Consider the following 27,780-nt stretch of genomic DNA (forward strand, 5'->3'; position numbering starts at 1 on the left):
AGATAGATAGATAGATAGATAGATGATAGATAGATAGATAGATAGATAGATAGATAGATACAGTGGGGCAAATAAGTCTTTGATACACTGCCGATTTTTCAAGTTTTCCCACTTACAAAGAATGGAGAGATCTGTAATTTTCATCGTAGGTACACCTCAACTGTGAGAGACAGAATCAAAAAAAAATTTCCAGAAAATCACATTGTATGATTTTTTTAATAATTACTTTCCATTTTATTGCATGAAATAAGTATTTGATACAATAGAAAAATAGAACTTAATATTTGGTACAGAAACCTTTGTTTACAATTACAGAGGTCAGACGCTTCCTGTAGTTCTTGACCAGGTTTGCACACACTGCAGCAGGGATTTTGGCCCACTCCTCCATACAGGTGTTCTCCAGATCTTTCAGGTTTTGGGGCTGTCGCTGGGCAACATGGAGTTTCAGCTCCCTCCATAGATTTTCTGTTGGGTTCAGGTCTGGAGACTGGCTAGGCCACTCCAGGACCTTGAAATGCTTCTTACGGAGCCGCTCCTTAGTTGCCCTGGCTGTGTGTTTGGGGTCATTGTCATGCTGGAAGACCCAGCCACGACCCATCTTCAATGCTCTTACTGAGGGAAGGAGGTTGTTGCCCAAAATCTCGCAATACATGGCCCCATCCATCCTCCCCTCAATACGGTGCAGTCGTCCTGTCCCCTTTGCAGAAAAGCACCCCCAAAGCATGATGTTTCCACCCCCATGCTTCACGGTTGGGATGGTGTTCTTGGGATTATACTCATTCTTCTTCTTCCTCCAAACACGTCGAGCGGAGTTTATACCAAAACCTTCTATTTTGGTCTCCTCTGACCACATGACCTTCTCCCATGCCTCCTCTGGATCATCCAGATGGTCTTTGGCAAACTTCAGACGGGCCTGGACATGTGCTGGCTTGAGCAGGGGGACCTTGCGCGCGCTGCAGGATTTTAATCCATGACGGTGTAGTGTGTTACTAATGGTAACCGTTGAGACTGTGGTCCCAGCTCTCTTCAGGTCATTGACCAGGTCCTCCCGTGTAGTTCTAGGCTGATCCCTCACCTTTCTCAGGATCATTGATACTCCACGAGGCGAGATCTTGCATGGAGCCCCAGTCCGAGGGAGATTGACAGTCATCTTGAATTTCTTCCATTTTCTAATAATTGCGCCAACAATTGTTGCCTTCTCACCAAGCTGTTTGCCTATTTTCCTGTAGCCCATCCCAGCCTTGTGCAGGTCTACAATTTTGTCCCTGGTGTCCTTAGACAGCTCTTTGGTCTTGCCCATAGTGGAGAGGTTGGAGTCTGATTGATTGAGTGTGTGGACAGGTGTCTTTTAATACAGGTAACGAGTTCAAACAGGTGCAATTAATACAGGTAATGAGTGGAGGATAGGAGGGCTTCTTAAAGACAAACTAACAGGTCTGTGAGAGCCAGAATTCTTGCTGGTTGGCAGGTGATCAAATACCTATTTCATGCAATAAAATGGAAATTAATTATTTAAAAATCATACAATGTGATTTTCTGGATTTTTTTTTTGATTCTGTCTCTCACAGTTGAGGTGTACCTACGATGAAAATTACAGATCTCTCCATTCTTTGTAAAAGGGAAAACTTGAAAAATCGCCAGTGTATCAAATACTTATTTGCCCCACTGTATATATATGATAGGTCTATACACTACCAGTCAAAAGTTTTTGAACAGTAAGATTTTTAATGCTTTTTAAAGAAGTCTCCTCTGCTCACCAAGCCTGCATTTATTTGATCCAAAATACAGCAAAAGCAGTAATATTGTGAAATATTTTTACCATTTAAAATAACTGTTTTCTATTTGAATATATTTTAAAATGTAATTTATTCCTGTGATTTCAAAGCTGAATTTTTAGCATCATTACTCAAGTTACATGGCTGCTCGCTGTCCCTGTGTGATGGTCCTTGGCAAAAAAAAAACATTCCGTCGGCCTCTTAAGTGCGTCGGCCCACCAGGAAAATGCCCGGTATGACCGATTACCAATCCAGCCCTGCTTATGCACTATTCTATGCCATTTTAGCATAAATAGTGTGAGTAGTGTTCACACTGAAAATTCCAAAAAGAAAAACTTCAAGTGCTTGGATGACACACTTGGTTAACAGAAAAAAAGTGTAGAAGTGTCATACAACAGAGGGTAGAGTACATATTGTATAGTATAAGTGCCTAGTGTATAGGGCATCATTTGGGACACAATTTTTCGCTATTTTTTTCCAGAGCTAACAAAAATGGTTCCAAACAAAGCCAAAACAGTATTAATATTAATTTCTGAGCACAACACAGTAGTGGTGTTTCTTGAGTAAAATGAGGGAGAGTTTTTAAACAAATCAGTTGAGTGAATGTTTCAGTGACTCACTTATAAAGACAGTACTGTCTGAGTAGGTACTACATTTGCCGAAGAACCTACTTTGAAATCTTTTAAGAAGTATGTTTTATATATAGATATTATGAATGAAACCCGAATGACAACATGACAAGATTTACTCCCCTGGTCTTATGGGATTGTAATGTGTCCATTGGATCTCGCCAGAAGTAGTACGTCATGCAGGTATTGTTCTCATACTGCTTTTTTAATACTATGAATTTGGACACAACTACTCTTTTCACATACTGTTTTTCATCTACTATAGGTTCGTAGGCATATTCAGGTGCAGAGTCTCTCACTTGCAGAGATAATTAATTCCTGAATGAATCAGTGTTGTTAACCAAATCAGTTGAATAAATGATTCAGTGACACTTATAAAGACAGTCACTTGTATAAATATAACCTGCAAAAGTCTCACTGAAAAATCCCCACCACTAATACAAAGACTGACAATCTATCTGAAACGCACAAACACAGGCAAAGTGGTACAAGCAGTGAAATGTCCTAGTGCTGTTGGACTAAATACCAGCTTAATATCAGCCAATCAAATTCTATGTATTCTTTTTATCTGTGTGTGCACACGAGTAAGGTTACTCACTTTCTGAGCAGATGACTCCTGCTGAGATTCGTGCGGCGGCTTTCTGGCAGTTGACGGTTCTGTGGTGTTGGCACTGGCTGAGAGACATCTCATCTCCTGTACATTTCACTCCACTCATAACCATCTCTGTCACGTTACTGCTGTCCCAATACCATGTTTCCTTAGCAAACACGCAAAACAAACAAACACAGACAGACAGTGATAAGTAGTTTACTATGAAGAGAATGAAACAATCTCAATTGCCATGAAAATAATGTTACAATGCAAAAAACTTGGTCGTAAAAATAAAAATCCTATAATTTATTTATTTTGGGGTAAAACATGACCAGGCCACACTTCACTCCAAAATAAAAAAGTAAAAGAAAATAAGAAATGATACTAAGTTTTTTTAATGTATTTATTTGATTGTTTGTTTATTTATTTTTGCATTACGGTAATGAGAATTTGGGGAGAAAACATATGAATACCTTTCACATATATGAATTTCTTTCACAGGTCACACTTCACACAAAATCTAAAAAAAAATATATGCAGTGCATATATATATATATACAGTATATATATATATATATATATATATTATATATATATATATATATATATATATATATATATATATATATATATATATATAAATATCTATCTATCTATCCATCTATCTATCTATGTATATATTCACATACATAAAGTATATATCAAATATAACTATTATTGATAAAAAAGGGTAAAGCAACCAAATGGCTGTTTGATAGTGTATATAATTACCACAAAAGTGCTCACTCCTGAAAAAATAAAAAAATATTTTACAAGAAATATCATGTTCCTAAACATTCACATTGCCTAAAAAACAACATTCCTGGTGAAAGAACAGAGCTGCGTCCGCGAGCATGTGTGTATGTCATGTACTCACTGTAATAGCATGCATGCTGAACCCTAGCCCTAGCTGCCTGCATGCCACCATGGCCTTTTTGGTGGTCCAGCCCTCACTGCATACACTGCCCCACCCGCACCTCCACTCGCCCTTCATACTGTGAGTGCCCAACCTACGCTACGTCAAACACACTCACATCTTACCCCGCTCACCCATCTGTCTCCTGCCATTCGCTGCTTACCCACATACACAGAAAGACGACCCTGCTGAGGAGACCAGGAGCCTCATTTATAAAACGCACACGATCAAATTTGACCCGCCATGGGTTTGATTTTACAGAATTTATAAAAGCAAAAACTAGTACTAGTTTGGTGCTGGTCTAGCTACTGTAGTATAACGAAGCTGTTCAGTAGCAAAACTTGAGCTGACTGATCTTTTCAGCAGGTTTATTTCTGTCCATCCCTGTACTACATGCACTGACTCATGTGGTGCTTTTTCAAAGTTCAAGGCTTTGAATATGTATGTGGGAGTGTGTAAGCCAGTACCATCTGATTTTTTCGATGGTTGCAGAAAGTTCAAGGCATTGGTAGCATGCAAGTGTGTGTTGCTGTTACTGTTAGAATCCTACTTGTAGGCCATGGTTGGCGTACCCGAGGCCCAGCTGCCTGCACACAACCATGGCCTCCTCAGTTCCCCAGCCTTCTCCACAGATCAGACCCCAGCGCAGCGTCCCGTTAGTCTCAGTATGTAACACCTCCACACGGCCCTCGTAGCGAGATCGCCCACCTAAGATGCGCACCTGAGTAGGGCACAACCAGGAACGAGGGGTAAGAGGGAGTTCAACTAGATTATAGGAGAGACCGGGGCTAATTGTCACAATTCTTACTCTAAAGAATGTTTCTTGAGGTGTTTTTTGTTCATTTATTTCAAAAGTCAGTTTTGGCTACAAAAAAAACTGTCAAAGAAAGGAAAGATACATAGTAGGGTTGTCACATTATGTGGGGTAAATTTAAGCAGTAAAATAATTATGAAACCGCTATAATGTTAATGGTAACCAATAAAACTACCTTACCATTGTTTTGGGCAACAAAAATAGAAATATGTATAAAAAAAACTCTTGCCCTGACCTGAAATTTATGAAAAATATTCTTGTACTGAGAACAGTTCAACTTTGAGTTCAAATCTACCTTGTTTGAATGTACACTACTGTTCAAAAGCTTGGGGTCAGAAGGATTTTAAAATATTTTTGATAGAAAGTATCTTAGGCTCACACAGGCTGCATTTATTTGATGAAAAATACAGTAAAAAGTAATACTGTGAAATACTATTATGATTTAAAATAACAGTTTTCTATTTGAATATATTTTAAAATATAATTTATTCCTATTGGTGATCTTTCAGAAATCATTTAATATGCTGATTTGCTGCACAAGAAACTTTTAACTTTTACAACTCTTGCCCTGACCTGAAATTTATGAAAAATATTCTTGTACTGAGAACAGTTCAACTTTTGAGTTCAAATCTACCTTGTTTGAATGTACACTACTGTTCAAAAGCTTGGGGTCAGAAGGATTTTAAAATATTTTTGATAGAAAGTATCTTAGGCTCACACAGGCTGCATTTATTTGATGAAAAATACAGTAAAAAGTAATACTGTGAAATACTATTATGATTTAAAATAACAGTTTTCTATTTGAATATATTTTAAAATATAATTTATTCCTATTGGTGATCTTTCAGAAATCATTTAATATGCTGATTTGCTGCACAAGAAACATTTATTATTAATAGTGTTGTAAACATTTGTGCTGCTTCATATATTTGTGGACACCATAATAAATTTTTTCAGGATTCTTTCATGAGAGTGTGTGTCTTCAACGGTGTCTTCAACATGCATATACGTTTTCCTGCAGTAGGTGCATAATGGTTAAAGTATGTTACATCTGTTGAGATCAATCATAATAAATCACAACAGATGATTAATTAATTCCAGTAATTGTCTCTTGATACAGACAATGATACCCAATATTTCCAGTCATTCATTTTCAGTCAAAATGAATACGGAGCACAACATCATTCATTCAGTTGTAACTGAATATATTCCTCAACTGTAAGTAGCTTTGGATAAAAGCGTCTGCTAAATAATGTAAATGTAATTCATTTGATCATTGCCATGTTCTCCTTGAAATGAGAAACTAGCAATATATGCAAATGAATGTCACATCGAGTCACTGAAAACACTGAATGACATATAAATGACCTATGTGTTAAGTAACATAAAATCAACACATAAAATTTTTTTTTATGAGTGTGAGTATGTGTGTGTTGCTCTGACCGTCTTCTCATAGCCCATATATGGGACATTACAGCGGAGTGAAGCGTCTTCAGTGTGTTTGCAGTCCTCAGCAGTGATGTTTTTATAACGGCAGTTCCACAGAGAGCGCTCATGACCTGTGCACTGCACCTCATTCATATAGATAGGCCCCAACCCTGAGACAAAACACAGAAGCAAAATCCATACTGGCACAGCTAAAAATACATAAAAGTGTCCAACTAACAACTTTATTCATACAAAGACATTAGCCCTAAAAACTACCACACAGTTTCGGTTCCCATTGACTTTTACCGGACAAAAAATTGACAATGGAAGTAAATGGAAACTCAAACTGATTGGTTACCATCATTCTTCAAAATATATTTTTTTCTGTTCTATAGTAGAAAGAAAGTCATACAAGTTTGAAACGACATGAAGGTGAGTAAATGATGACTAAATATTCATTTGTGCGTGAACTATCCTTTAAATTGTACTTTTTCAAGCGTATTTAAATACTTTTGGTGCCACTGTACTGGAATACACTACATGACTTTTCAAAGAATCACACACTTTCACCAGACTTTCAAGTCGTTCCGAACACAACAAACTCACATAAATATGCGCTTTATTGCTAGCAGATGCATGACACATAAAAAACAATGTGTTCCAAAATATCAAACACGTTTGAAATCCTCTGACTGGATATCCTCCCTTTCTTGAACTGTGCATTTTAACGCAATTGTTCTTTTTTTCTTATGATGTTGTATGTCTGTACTGTATGTGTTTTTTGTGTTTGCCAGCTGTGTGTCCAAGACAAATTTTCCTAACAGGTATAATAAAGTATATCCAATCCAATCCAAAGAACCTTAGTCTGAAGCTAAAAAGTATGTGCCCCTCATACAGTATGCGATTTTTTGTGAAATCTGACTTCCTAAAATCTGCAGACTGGCTAAAACTTTCAGCAACTAGCATTGACTCCAAACTGCAAATTGGGGCAAAAATTTGGGCAATAAATGAGGGCAATTATACTTTCTCTTAAAATTCTGTATTTTTCCATTACATCCATCCATCTAACCCCTAATTTGTTTTGTTTCTCTTTTGCAATCTCACCTTGTCCCATGCGGGCACCTGTGAGGGCTTCTTTGGCAGAGCCGAAGCCCAGTTCTCTGCATACAACACTGGCAGAAAGCAGGTTCCAGCGATCATCACAAATCGTCCCCCATTCACTGCCCTTCAAAACCTCGACACGGCCCTCACCATATTTTGCTCCACCCTTCAGCCGTATGTTTTGTTTTTTCATGTCCAATATTTCCTTTGTCTCCTTTCTAATAAAGTACACTAAATAATGCATATTAAATCTACATGCAGTTGTATATAACAAGTCTTTTAAGTAATTTCAAGAATGTGCAAAACTTAAATATGTAACACATGTCAAACTGAATAGATAAATCAATGACTTTTCCTGGATGGATCCAATTATGGTAAGGCTAGTAGAGACTGGCGCGCAATTGAAAAACAGATCTTCAGCAGCTAAGCAGCACTTCATTCACCAGCACACGCTATTTCCACGGTAATTATAATTACATCAAACTAACACCATAATATACTTGATAAAGTCTTTAAATCACCTCATCTGTAAACTATATCACTACATAGGCTAAACAAATCTGCTGAGGTAACGGCGAGACGCAGCCATGGTCTGGACCCCATAGGAGTCGTAGACAAATGTACTATTAAACATCAAGTTAATAAACATGTGAGGGCGAAATGCAAACGCATGTTTATCTGTTTATTTAAAGTGACTCCAAATGTAGCTCAAGTAGCTTAACTTCTCTACGCAAAGGACGGTTCAACACCGCTGTCCATTCTTGAAGAAATGCAAGCGGAGGAGGAGAAAAGTGAAAAGCTTCACTGCAAAACTGGGAATAATACAGGGACGTAATAGAGGAAGTGCAGACTTACTTGGCGTCCAGCTGCTCTGTGCAAGTAAATACTCTATTCAACAGTATTTAGGACACATTTGAGATTCAACTATTCAATCATATAGGCTACTCACAGACGAATATTATTTAAAATGGTCCCTTACCTCAAGTTAATCGGTTCCTCCACAGTCTTGGCACACAGTTTATATTTATGCACAGAACCTGAGAAGCATCCAGAAAAGAAAGAGGTACCTGCTGCAGAACCTAAACCTTGTACGAAACAAAGAAAGGCACCTAATGATCAGTGATAACGGGCTGTAACGCCAGTGGATTGCCAGCTGGACAGTCGTGCGAGAGAGAGAGAGAGAGAGAGAGAGAGAGAGAGAGAGAGAGAGAGAGAGAGAGAGAGAGAGAGAGGGAGAGAGGTGGAGCGGACTCGTGGACGACTTCACGGGGCAGGATTTCTTTGAGGAAAAACACATAGCCCTTTCACAGTTTAGGAGATTTTCCTACTTGCATAACGGAACGTTCTTCTGGTCGGGCACGTTTGTATAATGAAGATGGGTTCTGATCTTCGTAAAATTGGCTTGAATATGTAAATAAAAAAATAACACGCTACTATTATAATATACAATTTTAATGGATCATGGTTTCTGCATGTCAAAAGCACGAAGAAGCCTTATTATATTGTTATTTATATCTTTTATTACAAAAACGACAATAGTTTTGATTAAAAAGGAACAATTTCTTTTCCATGCTTTAAACAAAACGCAAGGCACATCTTATTTGCTGGTGTAGTAACAAACTGTATTATCCAGACGTGACCAATAAGTAACATACAACAGACTATAAAGAGAAGGCAACAGAACACATGTTGGTTTGGTGCTGGATTATGCAAATCCAAAAAAGAAAAAGAAAAGGATAAAGTTCTCAGCTTTGAAGAGGAGAATTATCCGTAGTGTAAAAGTTTTTGTTCCCCTCCCTGATATTAGGTCATTTTCTCTCACACAGTTGTTTTATGCAAAATGCTGTCAAACAACTCGGTTTCTCTACAAACATAATATGACCTACATGACATCTATGAAATTCTGACTCTGAACTCACTACACATAAAAGAACAGCTTTTATACAACAGACCCCGACAACAAAAATTATACTTACTCGTTTTGAATTGACATTGTATCAGTTACATACAAAACAGCAAAACGAAAAAGAAAGGTGCTTGACTGATATCAGCTTGCTGTGCCCCAAAACAGTAAAATGTACTGTAATGATTACTGTCACTAACAAACATAAACAGGTTTTATGAAATTCTGACTCTGAACTCACTACAAATAAAAGAACAGCTTTTATACAACAGACCCCGACAACAAAAATGATACTTACTCGTTTTGAATTGACATTGTATCAGTTACATACAAAACAGCAAAACGAAAAAGAAAGGTGCTTGACTGATATCAGCTTGCTGTGCCCCAAAACAGTGAAATGTACTGTAATGATTACTGTCACTAACAAACATAAACAGGTTTCAGTCACTGTTCTTCTGTTTGATGCAATATCATTTCATAACCTGTAATGATAATACAGTATGACAGCTGACTGATTATAAACGATGTCTAATCACCTGATTGTGAAGTGTTGATTTAAGCTATGTATCAGATCTTACTGTCTTATTCTCATATCAGCTGGTGGTTTTTGCATAAGACTTTGAAAATTGACCGACTCTAAATAGTTCTGAAGTTTGCAGCAATTCCTTAAACTATAGGCATGTGATAGTTTAACCTGACTGTGTATATCTCATTATTAAGAGATGTTATTTTAGTGAGTGACTATAATATTTTTGGTATTAATAAGATGTCAGGGCTTGGTCTGCATAGTTGAGGGCATGGTCTGATATATAAAGGCAACTTTGGCCTGTTTGCATAAATATTTCTGACTTTTGGTAAAAGCCACGAACTAAGATAAGGTAGCAGATCAGGATGGGTTTGGTAATTCCAAAAGTGCACCAACCGCTCCAAAATAACCCTGAAAAACACAAATAAAATGACTATGAGTGATTTGTTTAGATCTTGTTTAAGCTTTGGAGGTATTATAAAGACTCACACACACACCTCATGTCGGAGGAACAGGGCTTTGAGTTGTCCTTTGCTCCAGTAGTCCAAAGCATAAGCGAGCAGCTTCATGGATAATGTGTTCACTCGCAGAAAGTTCCCAACAAATACCACTCTTTCAATGTTCTAAATGGAAGAAACTTATAATAAGCATTGATTCTGAAAATGGCATTCCTTTAAGAGGAGTTTCCTAGGAGCTGATTGGCCCCTGGTCTCTCATAGCCCTGTACAATGCTGCTTGATCCAGATTCCACAAGGCAGCACCGTAAAGAGGCTGACAGACAAGGGCAAGGACAACATAATGGTGATTTATAGTGTGGATGTGCACATGTACCTCATTAAGTGCACACATGCGTGTGATTGAGCCAATGTTGTTTGTGATGGTGACAAGCGTTGCTCTAGCCAGATCCTCCTTGGAGACTGAGTCTCTCTTCTCCTTGCATATCATGTTCCCAAAGCTGCAAAAGAAAATGCACACACATTATATTGATTATATTGATTAACGTGTATTATCAGTGTCATAACAGAAACATTTTAAAATGGTAACAGTGTCATATAATGAATAACAATGTAAATGTTTGCATATAGCAGCATATAGAAAAAAAAGTTTTATTCATCAAGGATGCATTAAACTGAGTGTCAGAAAAGACATTCATAATGATACAAAAGTTTTCTATTTTTAAATAGTGTTCTTTTGAAATTTCCATTCATCAAATAATCCTGAAAAAAAATTATCAGTTTCAACAAACATGTTTAAGAATAATATAAGAATAATATACCCCAAAATGAAAATCTGTCATGATTTCTCACCCTCATGATGTTCCAAACCCATTAGACTTTAGTTAATCTTTGAAAAGAAAAAAAAAAAATATATATTTTTTTTTTTTCCAAATGTTCTGTCCCTCCACTGAAAGTCCAGTTAACCAAAACATGTGAAGCAAGCAGTTTAATTCCAAGTCACATGATTGTTTAGATGTAAATAAAAGTCTAAATTAATTCTGTTCATCATATAAAGAGACTGTATCTCTTAACAAGACTTGGATTAAACTGCTCAATTGATTTGGATTGATTAAAAACATTGAAAACGACCCCAAACTTTCAAACGTTTGTGTATATGACTGTACCTGGAGGCAACAGCCCATCCTGGCAAGCCAAATCGCTCATAGTCGCCACCGTAGATGTCCCTGACTAGTTTATCCACACATGTACTTTCTCCTTCTGTGGCCATTGCCAATGCTTCCTCAAAGGTGGAGCATCCAGTCAACAGGCAACACAGCCCAAGGAATGTACCACCACCAAGACTGAAGGGGAAATACAGAAAAGATTACCATAGCTTTACAGTAAAATCCCCCTGTTTTCTTAAACTGTTTAAGAGTTATTTAAAAAGAATGCAATATTATAAAGTCATGACCAACCTGGTTCCAGTGACACGCTTGTAGTTGTCTTTGGAGTATACAGCCAGTATGCTGACACCAGAGCCAATGTTGACAAGCAGCAGTGGATAGGGGTTCTCCAGGTTGTATGCCTTCTGCTCGCAGCGCTCAGGGTCTGTTGGATGCTCAAAATAGTAACATTCAGGTGGACCACTTGAGACCACTGAGTAAATGTACAGAACCCCCTTTATCAGACAGTCCAGCTCATCCAGCTTCAACAACTGCAGATTGGCCATCTTGGTGAGGAAAGACAGCACAGGGAACCATTTATTTAAAGGAACATTTCACCAAAAATCTCCCTCGGACCATTAAAGATGTATATGAGTTTGTTTCTTAAATAGGAACAGATCTGGAGAAATGTACAGTTGCATTACTTGCTTACCATTGGATCCTGGGTGCCGTCAGAATGAGAGTCCAAACATTATGGAGTTGTATTTTGGCCAGAAGAGCTTATACAGTTAAAACATCTTAAAGGGGTCATATGATGCGATTTCAAGTTTTGCTTTCTCTTTGGAGTGTTACAAGCTCTTGGTGCATAAAGAAGATCTGTAAAGTTGCAAAGGCTAAAGTCTCAAATCCAAAGAGATATTCTTTATAAAAGTTAAGAGTCAACCACGCCTACCTAAAACGGCTTGTTCTAACGCGTCCCCACATGTCTATGTCACTATGTGGAAATATTAGCATAACGCCACCCAAATGTGCATGCAAAGAAAGGCAGCGTGGTTTCAGGAACAGCAGTAGTGTTGATGCAGCCATGTCAGGGAGACGCTGTGTGTTTCAGTGCGAAAGCAAAAGCACTATATTTGGCCTTCCGGAAGTGGATGCAATTAGGAATCATTGGTTAAGATTTATTTACAACAGAACAGCACAACCCAGATGTTCGAATTTGTGCAACGCATTTTATGGACGACAGTTTTTTGAACCTAGAAGAGTACAATGCTGGCTGTGCACAAAGGCTATTCTAAAAAAAAAAAAAGGGTAAATTCCGACTTTGCTATGACAATCTGGCACTTCTGAATCAGTGCCTGTAAGTATGTTTTGTTATTAGTTTAAGTATTTGCTATTGACTGTTCAAATGCGGAGTTTTGCGCAGTGCAGAGTAACGTGTTGTTTGTGTGTGTGTGTGTGTGTGTGAGGGGAACAGGGTCACATCACAGGAGAGTGAACTGCCTGTCAGAAATCATAGCACGTCAGCTGTCTTAACCGCGGCTTGTGTACTGCTTCATCACTGTGTCTGTCACGCGACTCTGTTGCCCTTTCGGGCTTGAACTGATGGTAAAACTAACGACATTATTAACTGTCTTGATATTTACTTTGAAAGCTGACGCTCGCGATTATGGTAAGGGGCGTTACATTTCCAACACGTGCTTGTGGTATTCGGCCAATCACAATGCACTGGGTCAGCTGGCCAATCAGAGCAGACTGCGCTTGTCAAAGGAGGGAGCTTTGTTGAAAACTATGTGTTTGAGAGAGGCGGGGCATAGAGGACCTACAATAATGTACAGTATTTGAAAAATAATGTGTTTTCTGAACATTAAAGCATGTCAACATATTCTGTTACACCAAATAATGATCTTTAAAATAGCATCATATGACCCCTTTAATGATGGATTTGTTTCTTAGCAACACACAGCTTTTCACGTCACAAGGTGTTAATTGATAGACTGTGGTGTGGTGTGGATTATTGTGATGTTTTTATCAGCTGTTTGAACTTTCATTCTGACGGCACCCATGCACTGCAGAGGATCCACTGGTGAACAAGTGACGTAATGCTAAATTTATCTAAATCTGTTCCGATGAAGAAACAAACGCATCTACATCTTGGACAGCCTGAGGCCATCATTTCATTTTTGGGTTATTTATTCCTTCAAACAGATCACATAATATATATATATATATATATATATATATATATATATATTTATGCTACATGACGCCTCCGTCTTTGATCGAGGCAGCCTGAGCGCTTTCGGTTCTTCCTCTTGCTCCTCCGCACATCCCTCGCCGTCACAGTGGAAGCCGTTCAGCTCCATTATATCTTTTACCAAAAATTTCTACACCGACTGTTAAGCTGAAAAATCACCGTTAACATATAAAACTGCATTGTCAGTATTTCATACCGTCATTTACATCTCCACTGAAAATGTTTACGTCGCTGTGTTTACACCACAAGCACAGTTACTCGACTCTCCAATGAATGCGCTTTTCCTGTCAACTGAAATCCCAACGAGCCAATCAGGTTCTCAGTCCAGTTCATCCATTCTCTCATTGGCGAGCACGTAATCTTCTTCACCAGCAGATGGCGACCTTCACATAACAACACTGCAAGCATTTTGTTCATACCTTTTTACCTCCTTTTATGCTCTCCGACCAGAAAGACTCAAGGTAGGACATTTTATTTCAGAAATAATTCTGGAAATCATTATGACTGTGCATGATCAAGTTTAACCAGTACACAAAAAGTTTAGCGTAAGTGTAAATATTCCCCTGAAATAGAGAATCTAGCAAACATACAGGCCCAGATAAAAGATCAGGAGTAACATACAGTGCATTTAAAATTAGGTTCAATCATTTACATTAATGTGTGAATAAAGTGCTTTTGCTGATTAAAAATTAAATTAATTACATTGGAAGTGTACACGTAATTCATTCAAAGTCATTCACAATCATTACAATATGTTGCAGTTTACCCTTACACAGACAACTTGATGCTAATAGCATGAATCTTTTCATGTTGTTTCTGCAGCTCAAACGATAGGGTCATGAGTTTGAATCTCTGAGAATGCATGAATATATACCTAACTTCACATAACAACACTGCAAGCATTTTGTTCATAACCTTTTTACCTCCTTTTATGCTCTCTGACCAGAAAGACTCAAGGTAGGACATTTTATTTCAGAAATAATTCTGGAAATCATTATGACTGTGCATGATCAAGTTTAACCAGAACACAAAAAGTTTAGCGTAAGTGTAAATATTCCCCTGAAATAGAGAATCTAGCAAACATACAGGCCCAGATAAAAGATCAGGAGTAACATACAGTGCATTTAAAATTAGGTTCAATCATTTACATTAATGTGTGAATAAAGTGCTTTTGCTGATTAAAAATTAAATTAATTACATTGGAAGTGTACACGTAATTCATTCAAAGTCATTCACAATCATTACAATATGTTGCAGTTTACCCTTACACAGACAACTTGATGCTAATAGCATGAATCTTTTCATGTTGTTTCTGCAGCTCAAACGATAGGGTCATGAGTTTGAATCTCTGAGAATGCATGAATATATACCTAGAATACAGTGTTCGACAAAAGACAAACTAAAAGTATTACTGTTGTGCACTGTACCTGGAGACTTCTGCAGACGCAACACTTATATATCAGCATTATAAACAATAGAAACGTTACATTTTCACACATGGGGCACTTGGTTATGTTTGCATTTAGCTTAATCTATTTTAACGGTTACTCCACTATTGGACCCGCTTACAGCAGGCATTAGGAGAATACATTTGAATTTTGTCAAAAGCGGACAGTGTCCTGTGTGTGCACACTTTGAAACTCAAACTGCCCAGAAAATATGGGACAGTGATGGAGAAAGTGTTCACTAAGGCATCTGTGAATGAGGATTCATGAGAAACTAGATGAGTTTGAGAAGAAACACTCCTGCGAGTTTTCTGTGAGGGGGCTAACGGAGAGGGTTAGAGCGATTGTCCAGTCCATGCAATAGGCTCCAAATGAGTTTTTCAGAAATGTCCGAAAGGTTAGGTTATGCAACAGCTCCTTATATGCATGGTCTGTCACTCACAGGATGTATTCTTGCAACTTTTCATAACTCACAATACATCTAATTGTTGAACACTATAATGCCTGTCAAGCTGGGTTCTCCAATTTACTTTAAAGCTCCATGACACTCCATTTAATAGCAGTGAAATAGGTGCAACAGCAGTCAAATTAATTATCGGCCCTGGCATACATATGTAAGGCACATGGCAAACCATGATTACATATAGTTCTATATACACACACACACATGAAAATAAATACATAAGGATAAAACCACTAGAGAGTTTGGCGACAGATATTATGTTGGACAACTAAAATCTCAGTCTATTCCTCACAGCAAGCTATCAAATGGTTATAGAAGACTTGGTATATAGCACAAACATCATAAGGACTACTTTTATTGTATGTTTTGTCCTTTTCTGAGCTTGACAGCACCCGTTATTATCCACTGTTGTTAATGGAAAAGAGCAGCCTGGACATTTTGCTTCGAAAAAGAAAAATCATAGGGGTTTCATGCAACATGAGAATGAGTACCTGATGACAAAATTTTCATTTGTGGGTGAACTTCCAGGCCAAGAACACAGCAGACAGACCAATCCCTGTTGCAGCAATAAGGTGGAAGTTGTTTATCCCAAATAACTCAGGGCACCCCTCTCCTCTCTGCTCTGGCCTTGCAGCACTGGACTCTTCCTCTCGAACTTTGATGGCAGTTGACTTCTTACTGTCATGCCCAAATGGCTCCGAGAGATAAACCGCACTTTCTGTGCCAACATAGTTCATGGTATTGTGGTCCTCAGAGATGACTCTATGTTGCAGGATGCTTGGTGGCTGACCATTCATATTTTCAGCAGATGGCTCTTCAGCAAACTGAAATACATTTATCTGTGTATGACCATCGCAGATAGATTCATAGTGGTCCTCCTCAGGCTGGTTAAGGGTCAAGGGAGCAGCAGTGTATGGAGGGTCTTGAAAGGACCGAGTAGCAGAATCAAGGGAAGCAAAGGGTGCAGAGTTCTGGTCTGCATGACTAGTAGACTGTCCAGGTTCTGTGGAAGGCTCTGTTGCTTGCATCAAGCTGCTGATCTCCAAATCATTTGAAACCACTGAGCAAGGCTCCTCTTGCGAGACAGGAAGAGTCACTGGTCTGTTCTGCTGGAGTTCTGAATGCTGAAGGATGCCAGGTTTGCTGAAATATTCCTGGTCGATGGAAGCAAGAGAGTGCGTAACCACCTCAGCAGGTGCAGATGATGTTGCCTGAGCTGTTCCGGTAGAATTTGTTGGAGCATTTAAAACTGGCAATCCAACAGTGTTGTTCCTTTGAACCACCTGCAAAGAAAACAGAAGAATAAGCCACAGAAGACAATAGATTAACCATTGGAAAACCTGAAATGAGTTCACCAGATCCTTTTAATAATAAACTTTATATGTCACAGTTTTGCCAAAGAACAACAGTGAAGTGCTTTCGGTTGACCATTACCTCATTTGCAGTTGGGTCAGAGATCTCTTCCGGCTCCTGAAATGTCCTTTCCACTCTCAGAAAGGGATTAGTGTCTTGGACAGGGAGTCTCTCAGAAGTGTAAATGTCTTTGACTTCTAGTGGCACCTGGGTTTTCTTTGACTTTGGAGAAGTTTGGGAGGTGGTGTAAGGCTTTGTCATTTGGCTTTGAGAAGTGGAAGTGTCTGAGGAAGATGCTTGAGCATTTGAGGTGGAGAGTAGAGCTTCACCATTTGATGAGGAGATGGAGGTTTCGTCCGTTAAAGCCAAGCCATCTGAACTATCTAAAGCGGGTGTTTTGTTCTCAACTGCCCCAGTGTGGGTTGTGACATTTTGCTGAACAGGTAAAGGCACTTTTGAAACTGAGGCTGCAGAAGGGGGAGGTGCTTGAGGTACAACAGGAGGTGCGATTTCAGCTTGGGAAACTGGTTCAGCAGGTGTTGGAACTGGAGTAGGCGGTTTCTGCACCTGCTGTGTCTCTGGAACTTGGAGAACAGGAGCAGGAGATGGTTCTGGGGCTGCAGTGTTGGAAGGGGCAGTTGAACTTGCTGAGGCAAGGGGCAGTTGAACTAGCAGAGGAGTAGTCGCTGGGACTGTATGAATTGTTGCTGTGGTTACGGTTGTTGTGGCACCAGCTGAAGTATAAGGAGGAGCTGGAGCAGGTGCTGGTCTGGGTGTAGGAGCAGCATTATCTATAGATAAAAATAAGAACAAAGGCATTCATAAAATAATGTCCCTCCTTTTCATAATTTGCTTAGAACATAAGCAGGAAAGCTCTTACTGGTGATGCCCCTGATCCTGTCATAAGTAGCGCTTATTTCATCAGCCAGTTCCCTATGTTCACAGTTCCGGAGTGCAGTGATGAACTCATCAGGCCATTTCTCTCGCCTCCGCAGATTGTCCAGAAGTGTCTGCATAGCAGTGAAGTTTCCAGAAGTTTCTCTCTTGGCTTCGACCTCTTCCTGCAAAAATACAAATTCAGTTAGTAAACAAAAAATTATTTAACTGAGCCTATTACTCTTGCATATCTGGTTATAGTTATGATGTTATTTGTAGTTAAATGTAATACTGCTTACCCTATCAGTGAGTGTGAGGCATGGCAGGTGAGGTAAGATATCTCTCACTTTGACCGTTGACGAAAAACGAGCCAAATTTGGCCTGATTGCCTCATTATAAAATTGCTCACGTGTAAATGACATTTTTGCACTTGTAAAGAGAGAAAGATAGAAAAAGAATGTTAATCAGTGGTTTGTTAATTAATCACACTAAATCAGGGGTGTTCAAACTTATTCATGGAGGACCACTGTCCTGCAGAGTTTAGCTCCAACTTGCCTAAACACACCTGCCTGGAAGTTTCTAGTATGCCAAGACCTTGATTAGCTTGTTCAGGTGTGTTTCGCCCAGCCACCTTAGTTACTGTTGCTAACTCGGACAAACAAATGGAGTTGCTAACTGTCTTACAATGACAGCTGTCAGTGTGAAAACCTTGTCCCAAGACAATGTTTCCCACAGACTTGCACTCCATCTTGCACTTCCCCCGGGGGAAATATAGGTTATATATAAAACAGTAGGGGTTCTCCGATCAGGATTTTTTAGGCCTATCACCGATCGCTGAAAGCAGTGTCTGCCGATACCGATCTTTTTAAAGCCTTCTTTTTATCATTTATAACTATTTATAGTGATACTCAAATCAGGATTTTTAGACATTTATTCAGGGCCTGAATTTCATTTTTGAAAATGGGGTGAATTCCCCTTGTGAGAGGAGAAGCAGCACGGTCTGTGCTTTCACACAGTAGTCCGGTACTGATCCGTGGCTGTTTACCACAAACACAACATTTATTCCAACATTATAATCATTACATTATTTTGATTTCAAATTCAAACATTGCAATTCTTTTTTTTTTTTACACAGTACAGTAATACAATCTTTCATAGCCATGTTTAAACACAATAAATATAAGCAACGCATCATTCAATGCTTTTTACTTTTGCATTTACTTCTAGATTTATATATTAAGTTGCTCAAGCAAGTGACAAACATTTAAACTACTTTTCTTACGTTATCACAAACTTACCATTGACAGAAATAGTCAGCTCTACTGCCTATCCTTTTGCATTTAAATCTTTATTACAAGCAATCCTGCTGTTCATAAAGAACTTTGTTTTCCTACCTCAACGAGTGCCATCTATTATTGCCTTGTTTATCTAAAAGTGCTCTTTCCCTTTAAACCTAGCCAAAAAGTGTTGACTCTGAAACACAGGAGACTTTAATAATATGCATTTATGGTGTAGTCACAATTTTCGTGTCAATCCATGTTCATATTTACTGCAAACAATGCAGTGTTACTTTAATTCAGCACAGAAACAGACTGGGTGCAGAAACGATCTCTGCACTGCTGCAGACGCACCACTACTGGAACGCACTGCCTGACCGCAACCGTGTGCAGTGAACGCTTTAATCCGTCAACATGAGCGCGGAAAAAATACGCACTGCAAACGGAGTAATGTGAACCTGGCGTTATGTGTGTGCGCTGCGAGTGTGCATGAGCACACGGTCTCCAGGAGAGCGCGCGAGCGCTGAATGGTTAAACACTGGCAAGAATTAAAAAGTAATGCAATTTATAAACTTTAGTGATGATGTGACACTGCCTCGATTGTGCAAGTGACAATTCCTGTGTCAACTGTGCAGCTCGCTTATACACAGACGCGATGTGTGGTGATTTGAAGCCATTTGCGCATTTTGAGAGAGAAAGAGAGCGCACGCGCGGCCATTCACTCACGCCGATTGTGAAATTACGTCTCACACAAGGTTTTCAAATTACTTTAGAAGTTATTTAATGAAGAAATATGGTGAGTACCTCACCTTCAGCATTATAATTATTTCACCCACGCTGGACAGAGACGGTGCCGCTGCATGTCATGCCAAACCTCTCACGGCAGGCGCGTCATCAGCTTGAGATCGTTTTTTTTGAGATCAGCCTTTTTAGAGAACGCCGATCAAACATCCCAACGTGATTATCGGCCGATAGTGATTGGTAGCCGATCAATCGGAGCACCCCTCTAAAACAGCAAACGGGCTTATTGAAAAATGCACATTCATTCTGTGCCAGCAGGAGGCACTTTAGGAGCGGCAGAAATAGCGGTTTCCCCGTAACGGCTGCTCCGCTCATAAACGCTACTTTGTCAGGCGTTATAGGAAAGATTAAATGAAAATGACATCGAAACTTTTCTAAAGACAGTCGGTGCCCTTCAAAGATACATTCATATAAAAACACCGGTGCCACGTTTTGACTTTGAAACGTGCAGAGCTCATGTTTATTCAATGAACTCAAAGCCTTTTGGAAAATCTATTTGTGGCTGTCAATGTTGATATTGTGGCGGGCCGCCACAAATAAATCAATGTATGGGAAACATTGCCCAAGATGTTTTTGATAAATTTTGGACACAGAAGGACCACCATTCAAGTGTGACTTAAATATGCCATGGAGGGGTATATAAAACATTTTAAAATAAATATGGTGGGTAACAAGATTCATTTGGAAGCGAGGGTTTACGGATCACAATGCAAGCGGGAGAAGCCTCATTACAGTCTTCACAATAGCAGATGACAACATCCAGGATTCATGTACTGCAGGGTAAGATTAAATTAATTTACATTAACCAGTTTAAGGAGAGGCACTGAAATGTAGACCTTCATTTATGTGTTTTTGACCTACACTGTACATGACGTGAGAACAGTTAATTATTTAGTTTTGTACGTTAGCATGGACTCACTTTAGCTAGTTTTAGCCAGAGATACCTTGCTGAAGCACAAGATGACATTAATGTTCTGCTTGAGCAGATAAAAATTGTAACATAATGAGAGTATGACAACCAAAAAATGAACATTTTCGTCTTCATTGGGATTGGGGTTGAATGCTTAGGGACATTTTGCTCTTTCTTGTTTGGGTTTAGGAAATGGAATAAAATAAATGTCCGAGTTCCGATCCCTGTGTAGCTGATACTCAACTGCCATTGGCTCATCTGCGTTCGAGGAGAGGGGCTTACCGATAGGTTAGTTGGGGTTGGAGCTAAACTCTGCAGAACAGTGGCCCTCCAGGAGCAGGATTGGACACCCCTGCACTAAATAAAATCACATACTTCAAAATGAATATTGGTACCTGCTTTAAACAGTAGAACCCAACAGCTTCTTCTTTGTGTTCCTGAATCTGGACTCCAAATCAGACCTGGGAAAAGAATGAGAGAAAATTGTTATGAAAGCCTTAACGTTTAATCTTAACAGTTTAATGTGAAGGTTATCATTAAAAGTGTGAATTAAATTGTTAAATAATCAGCTAGGCATGAACATTTTCATCTTCATTGGGATTGGGGTTGAATGCTTAGGGACATTTTGCTCTTTCTTGTTTGGGTTTAGGAAATGGAATAAAATAAATGTCCGAGTTCCGATCCCTGTGTAGCTGATACTCAACTGCCATTGGCTCATCTGCGTTCGAGGAGAGGGGCTTACCGATAGGTTAGTTGGGGTTGGAGCTAAACTCTGCAGAACAGTGGCCCTCCAGGAGCAGGATTGGACACCCCTGCACTAAATAAAATCACATACTTCAAAATGAATATTGGTACCTGCTTTAAACAGTAGAACCCAACAGCTTCTTCTTTGTGTTCCTGAATCTGGACTCCAAATCAGACCTGGGAAAAGAATGAGAGAAAATTGTTATGAAAGCCTTAACGTTTAATCTTAACAGTTTAATGTGAAGGTTATCATTAAAAGTGTGAATTAAATTGTTAAATAATCAGCTAGGCAGAGTGCAGTCTACTGACAATTCTAGAAATATGATTGCATCCGCTCATATAATCCATCCTGTTTCAGCACGTCTGGATAAGGGAAGCTTTCACCTGAAAGTGAAAGTGAAAACTGATGTATGCATGAGAATTTTAGGGAAATCCTTAAGTTTCCATTTGGCCTTCAATAGAAAAGAGTTTCAAACAACAGATAAAACAGAAATGCATTTTACCTAACTGGTGTGACATAAATGTTTGTAAAATGTAGATTGGATATGAGGAACATAAAGCAGATCTTGCATCATCTTTGCAACATTGACTCATCAGTACAGGAGATGTCCCTGAATGGGCATTCCTCATATCCACTCTACATTTTAAAAACATTTGTCAAACCAGTTATGGCAAATGCATTGCTGTTCTTTCTAATGATTCTAATTCTTTCCCAAACTCACAGGAGTACTACATTGTTCATTATATGTCAGAGCTCTGTCCATTTTTGGTTTGGCTAATGTGTTAATGACTGTATAATGTAATCGTTCTTGATTGTAAGGTCTTGTTAAAGATATTTCTAAAATAAATCATGCATGTAATGAGGACATACATTTTTCTTTTGGTGACAGACAGATCAGAGCTGCACTTCCTGCAGACACATATGATATTATTCACTTAATATGTATGCTAAGCTTCTGAGTACAGTATACCTGTAAATAATTTTCATTTGTCTTAAACATTTGTGAATGAATGAAGTTTACCTAGATTGCAACCCTTGTTCTGTGTGGCTTCTGGGGTGATTCCTCAACCTGATTTCGATATTTGTGTATCAACTTGTGCAACATATAAATTGATTCCGCTTTATAATAATTAAAAATTAACCATATTTACAAAACCTTTTAGCACATTTAAATAATTTGCAACTAAAATGGTCTAAGCCTATTATCTAACACAACATGTCATGGCTGTAACAAAATTATTCTGACATGGGTGAATACTTTAGTATTTCTGTATGCTAGGGAATACAAAACTTATGTAAACTGGACATTACCCTGCTGGTTGAAAAATTAATGATCTCCAAATATCAAAGCAGAAAACTACTGCTGTTCTGCAACCATTGCTCCTTTTTCCCTCAAAATCTGCTGTTCCCAGAAGGACGGAAATATACAAAACTGTAAAATGCCATGTTTCAGAATAATAGTAGAGAAAAAGTATACAGTATAATAGTACTTTTAATGTTTATTAACACTTTCTAACAGTGTACTGCTAACAATAAGTATATACATTGTATAATGAACATCATAAGCTAAAAACAATATAAATTTGATTCAAAAAGTGCCGAATCGAAACTCTTCGTACAATATTGAATATACAATATTGAGTTAGGAATTGCCAAAGCAGACAGTCACAGAAACATCACCTGCATCTGTGTCACATAGCTACATGCGTAAAGCATTAACAAATCACAGCACATTTCAATCTCTCTCAGTGAAAAGCAGGACCCATGAAGACAATCACTGTGTATTGGAAACAAATCATCAGAGACTGTGTTTTTAGTATGAATCCTGGTGTTTGCACTTAAGCAGCTCAGCAGTTATAATCTGTTGTCAGATTCAATGATAGTACTGCTCTTCTGAACTAAAGCACTGGCAGGTTAATCCAGAGTTCACGTCCCTTAAAAGGTCAAACATGAAATGGTTTAACTGGAACAGAGTTATTATTATATGTCATCTTGAATGATAACAGACATAAGGGTCCATTTACTCTCCCTAAGCCACACTAAACTAGACAGGTAGGCAGGTGCTGTCCTTCCTCAGAGCTAATGTGCAGCCAGCCAAGTCCAAGACTATTCACGGTTTCTAATAAATTATTATAGGGTTTAAAGCACGAGGTTAAGGTCACAATGGCAGTCTGCTTAATTGGCGTATGTTCAAGGAAACTGGCAAACCTGCTCTCGTGTGGAATGTCCTCTAAACGACCGCACCATTTCCCTGTAAAATCTTAAAGGAAACATTGTCAAGTACTTCGAGGTGACCAGGAAGCACCTACCCGTCTTGATATACAGCATATACTTTAAAGTATGTTCTGCATGTGCCTGGCGTAAATGATGAAGAGCAAACTTTGAATCCCACGCTAAAGTGATTACGAAGAGATCGGCGAAATTTTAAAACCGATATTTGAGCATGATTTTTCAAGTCGATTTACCAGGAAAAATAGGTCGCAGGAGTCACAAGCATACAAAACGCGCACACAAACGTCTTAAATGATTAAAGTTTGCATTTCTGTAACACGTATATTCAAGAGACTGTCCGTCTGTTTGTAAGTGATGAAGACAATCACTGTGTATTGGAAACAAATCATCAGAGACCGTGTTTTTAGTATGAATCCTGGTGTTTGCACTTAAGCAGCTCAGCAGTTATTAATCTGTTGTCAGATTCAATGATAGTACTGCTCTTCTGAACTAAAGCACTGGCAGGTTAATCCAGAGTTCACGTCCCTTAAAAGGTCAAACATGAAATGGTTTAACTGGAACAGAGTTATTATTATATGTCATCTTGAATGATAACAGACATAAGGGTCCATTTACTCTCCCTAAGCCACACTAAACTAGACAGGTAGGCAGGTGCTGTCCTTCCTCAGAGCTAATGTGCAGCCAGCCAAGTCCAAGACTATTCACGGTTTCTAATAAATTATTATAGGGTTTAAAGAACGAGGTCACAATGACAGACTGTGTAATTGGCTTATGTTCAAGAAAACTGGCAAAGCTGCTCTCATGTGGAGTGTCCTCTAAACGACCGCACCATTTCCACGTAAAACCTTGAAGAAACATTGTCAAGTAGCCTACTTCAATTTGACCAGGAAGCACCTAACTTTCTTGATATACAGCATACATACTTTAAAGTATGTTATACATTGTGCATGGCGAAAATGATTAAGGTTAACGTCTAAGAGCAACTTTTGAATCCCATGCAAACGTGATTACGAAGAGTCCATCGAGATATTATAACCAATAGCCTGTTTGAACATGCTTTTCAAGTCGAGCTGCCAGGAAAAAACAAGTCGCGGGAGTAAAAACACACGAATCTTAACTTATTAACATTTGAGTTTATGCAACACGGATTTACAAGAGACAGTCCGCCTGTTTGTAAGTGGAATCGTCTTTAACTTTACTGGTGAGCGAGCTTTATGCAAGAAAGACATTAATACACGAAACGCAAGTACAGTATAATTTGCGCACAGAACAACGACCACTGTAGAAATGTGAAGTGTATTTGAACCTACCCTTTTTAGACGAAGGTCAGTCTGTGAGGCCCTTCGCAGGCTTGAAGCACGAAGTTTCTATATGCACGGCTTCCGTTCAGCGTTTAAAGCACAGCCCTCCCATCAGCTTCTTCTTCTTCTTTTTATGGCGAGTTGCAATCTTTGCGCATATCGCCACCTTATGGGATCAGAATCCCATACCACCTACTCTGCTATTATGCAATCAGGATTTTCTTTTATTATATTAGTTCTGTCTCAACTCTGAAGCCATCAAGAGTCCAGGTATCGGTTGGCGCTGCGTGTTCAGCTCCTCCGTCCTCCACACCAGAGGCGGACTTAACCATTAGGCAAAGGTAGGCGACCACCTTGGGCCCCCAAAAGCCAAGGGCCCCCTAAAATGCTTTTTATATGCGAGATGCGCGTGTGGTTGCTCTGGTGTTCATTACCACGACAGCCGTCTGTGTAACGCGGAATGTGACGGAATGAACGGCGCAGACGAGCAACAGTGAAAGAAACCTCAAGGTTGTAGATGTGTGAAATTGTATAGGGCCCCATTCCTGTATTTTGCCTGGGGCCCCCAAATCACTAAATCCGCCCCTGCTCCACACTGAACCCCTTAGACTCCAAACCGAAACAGAACATCTTTTATATTATATTCTTTTATCTAGTCCTGTGCTATATAAAAAATTAAATAAAATCCTATATCCTGTTCCATCACTATTAAATTCATATCCCAATAAATATCCCACATCCTTATTCTTCTTACCTTTATCCTTTAGATATGCTATTAGTTCCTTCCTGTCCTCACTATACTTTATACATTCATATAGTGCATGCTCAATTGTTTCTTTCTCACCACAAAATTCACATAAGCCGTTAACATGTACACCAATTAAAACAATGAACCATTCAGCCCTGAATGACCCAGTCTTAATCTAGCTATTATCCCCTCTTCCTTCCTCTTACAATCATTTTAGTATCTACCTGCTTTTTGATTTTATAAAAATGTCTTCCCTTATAATCTAAATTCCACACTTCTTGCCATCCCCTTGTAACATTCCTCTTAGTAATACTTTTAACTTCCCCTCTACCTAATGGAACATTGATATCAATTTCCTTTTTTTTTAAAGCATTTTTAGCCAGTTGATCAGTTGATCACACTTTACTTTTAGTGATTTAGCAGACACTTTTATCCAAAGCGACTTACAAATAAGAAAAAGTAATTAAAAAATTAAAACAAAACTCTACTATACAGTGGGGCAAAAAAGTATTTAGTCAGCCACCAATTGTGCAAGTTCTCCCACTTAAAAAGATGAGAGAGGCCTGTAATTTTCATCATAGGTATACCTCAACTATGAGAGACAAAATGAGAAAAAAATCCAGAAAATCACATTGTAGGATTTTTAAAGAATTAATTGGTAAATTCCTCAGTAAAATAAGTATTTGGTCACCTACAAACAAGCAAGATTTCTGGCTCTCACAGACCTGTAACTTCTTCTTTAAGAGGCTCCTCTGTCCTCCACTCGTTACCTGTATTAATGGCATCTGTTTGAACTCGTTATCAGTATAAAAGACACCTGTCCACAACCTCAAACAGTCACACTCCAAACTCCACCATGGCCAAGACCAAAGAGCTGGCAAAGGACACCAGAAACAAAATTGTAGACCCGCACCAGGCTGGGAAGACTGAATCTGCAATAGGTAAGCAGCTTAGTGTGAAGAAATCAACTGTGGGAGCAATTATTAGAAAACGGAAGACATACAAGACCACTGATAATCCCCCTCGATCTGGGGCTCCACGCAAGATCTCACCCCGTGGGGTCAAAATGATCACAAGAACTGTGAGCAAAAATCCCAGAACCACACGGGGGGACCTAGTGAATGACCTGCAGAGAGCTGGGACCAAAGTAACAAAGGCTACCATCAGTAACACACTGCACCGCCAGGGACTCAAATCCTGCAGTGACAGACGTGTCCCCCTGCTTAAGCCAGTACATGTCCAGGCCCATCTGAAGTTTGCTAGAGAGCATTTGGATGATCCAGAAGAGGATTGGGAGAATGTCATATGGTCAGATGAAACCAAAATAGAACTTTTTGGTAAAAACTCAACTTGTCGTGTTTGGAGGAGAAAGAATGCTGAGTTGCATCCAAAGAACACCATACCTACTGTGAAGCATGGGGGTGGAAACATCATGCTTTGGGGCTGTTTCTCTGCAAAGGGACCAGGACGACTGATCCATGTAAACGAAAGAATGAATGGGGCCATGTATCATGAGATTTTGAGTGAAAACCTCCTTCCATCAGCAAGGGCATTGAAGATGAAACGTGGCTGGGTCTTTCAGCATGACAATGATCCCAAACACACCACCCGGGCAACGAAGGAGTGGCTTCGTAAGAAGCATTTCAAGGCCCTGGAGTGGCCTAGCCAGTCTCCAGATCTCAACCCCATAGAAAATCTTTGGAGGGAGTTGAAAATCCATGTTGCCCAGCGACAGCCCCAAAACATTACTGCTCTAGAGGAGATCTGCATGGAGGAATGGGCCAAAATACCAGCAACAGTGTGTGAAAACCTTGTGAAGACTTACAGAAAACATTTGACCTCTGTCATTGCCAACAAAGGGTATATAACAAAGTATTGAGATGAAATTTTGTTATTGACCAAATACTTATTTTCCACCATAATTTGCAAATAAATTATTTAAAAATCCTACAATGTGATTTTCTGGAATTTTTTACAGGCCTCTCTCATCTTTTTAAGTGGGAGAACTTGCACAATTGGTGGCTGACTAAATACATTTTTTCCCCACTGTAT

The 27,780-nt window shown here is 39.0% G+C and overlaps 3 protein-coding genes across 6 annotated transcripts in view; all 3 read right to left on the bottom strand.

The window, feature by feature from the left end:
- LOC107567844 (lysyl oxidase homolog 3-like) overlaps nucleotides 1-7,487 on the bottom strand; it is a 21,623-nt gene extending 14,136 nt beyond the window's left edge. The window contains exons 1-4 of the mRNA XM_016253609.1: nucleotides 7,298-7,487; nucleotides 6,209-6,363; nucleotides 4,502-4,672; nucleotides 3,003-3,162 (exon numbers count right to left, since the gene is read on the bottom strand). Coding sequence (XP_016109095.1) covers nucleotides 3,003-3,162; nucleotides 4,502-4,672; nucleotides 6,209-6,363; nucleotides 7,298-7,487 — 676 coding nt within the window. The remainder of the gene's footprint in view (nucleotides 1-3,002; nucleotides 3,163-4,501; nucleotides 4,673-6,208; nucleotides 6,364-7,297) is intronic.
- Nucleotides 7,488-10,050: 2,563 nt separating this feature from the next.
- Nucleotides 10,051-12,014, bottom strand: pank2 (pantothenate kinase 2). The gene is made up of 5 exons (XM_016253618.1): nucleotides 11,636-12,014; nucleotides 11,345-11,521; nucleotides 10,555-10,678; nucleotides 10,221-10,346; nucleotides 10,051-10,134 (listed from the first exon to the last, which is right to left on the bottom strand). The coding sequence occupies exons 1-5, from the start codon at nucleotides 11,887-11,889 to the stop codon at nucleotides 10,084-10,086; spliced, it is 732 nt and encodes a 243-aa protein (XP_016109104.1). The 5' UTR covers nucleotides 11,890-12,014; the 3' UTR covers nucleotides 10,051-10,083.
- Nucleotides 12,015-14,042: 2,028 nt separating this feature from the next.
- On the bottom strand, nucleotides 14,043-25,112 carry LOC107567854 (mitochondrial antiviral-signaling protein-like). Of its 4 annotated transcripts, XM_016253624.1 has the most exons (7): nucleotides 24,990-25,112; nucleotides 21,756-21,830; nucleotides 21,558-21,623; nucleotides 18,014-18,143; nucleotides 17,719-17,899; nucleotides 16,920-17,629; nucleotides 14,485-16,768 (listed from the first exon to the last, which is right to left on the bottom strand). In XM_016253624.1, exons 4-7 carry the CDS (start codon nucleotides 18,134-18,136, stop codon nucleotides 15,992-15,994), a joined length of 1,791 nt encoding a protein of 596 aa, XP_016109110.1. In that variant the 5' UTR covers nucleotides 18,137-18,143; nucleotides 21,558-21,623; nucleotides 21,756-21,830; nucleotides 24,990-25,112; the 3' UTR covers nucleotides 14,485-15,991. The 4 variants fall into 4 exon arrangements, 3 of the variants coding, with proteins under 3 accessions (XP_016109110.1, XP_016109109.1, XP_016109108.1); XR_001606679.1 differs by lacking the exons at nucleotides 21,558-21,623; nucleotides 21,756-21,830; nucleotides 24,990-25,112 and adding exons at nucleotides 14,043-14,451; nucleotides 21,098-21,164 and having other exon boundaries at nucleotides 14,948-16,768; XM_016253623.1 differs by lacking the exon at nucleotides 21,756-21,830.
- Between the last annotated feature and the right edge of the window lie 2,668 nt (nucleotides 25,113-27,780).

The sequence above is a fragment of the Sinocyclocheilus grahami genome, unplaced genomic scaffold (genome assembly GCF_001515645.1).
Source record: "Sinocyclocheilus grahami isolate Dianchi unplaced genomic scaffold, SAMN03320097.WGS_v1.1 scaffold1192.1, whole genome shotgun sequence".
Lineage (NCBI taxonomy): Eukaryota > Metazoa > Chordata > Actinopteri > Cypriniformes > Cyprinidae > Sinocyclocheilus > Sinocyclocheilus grahami.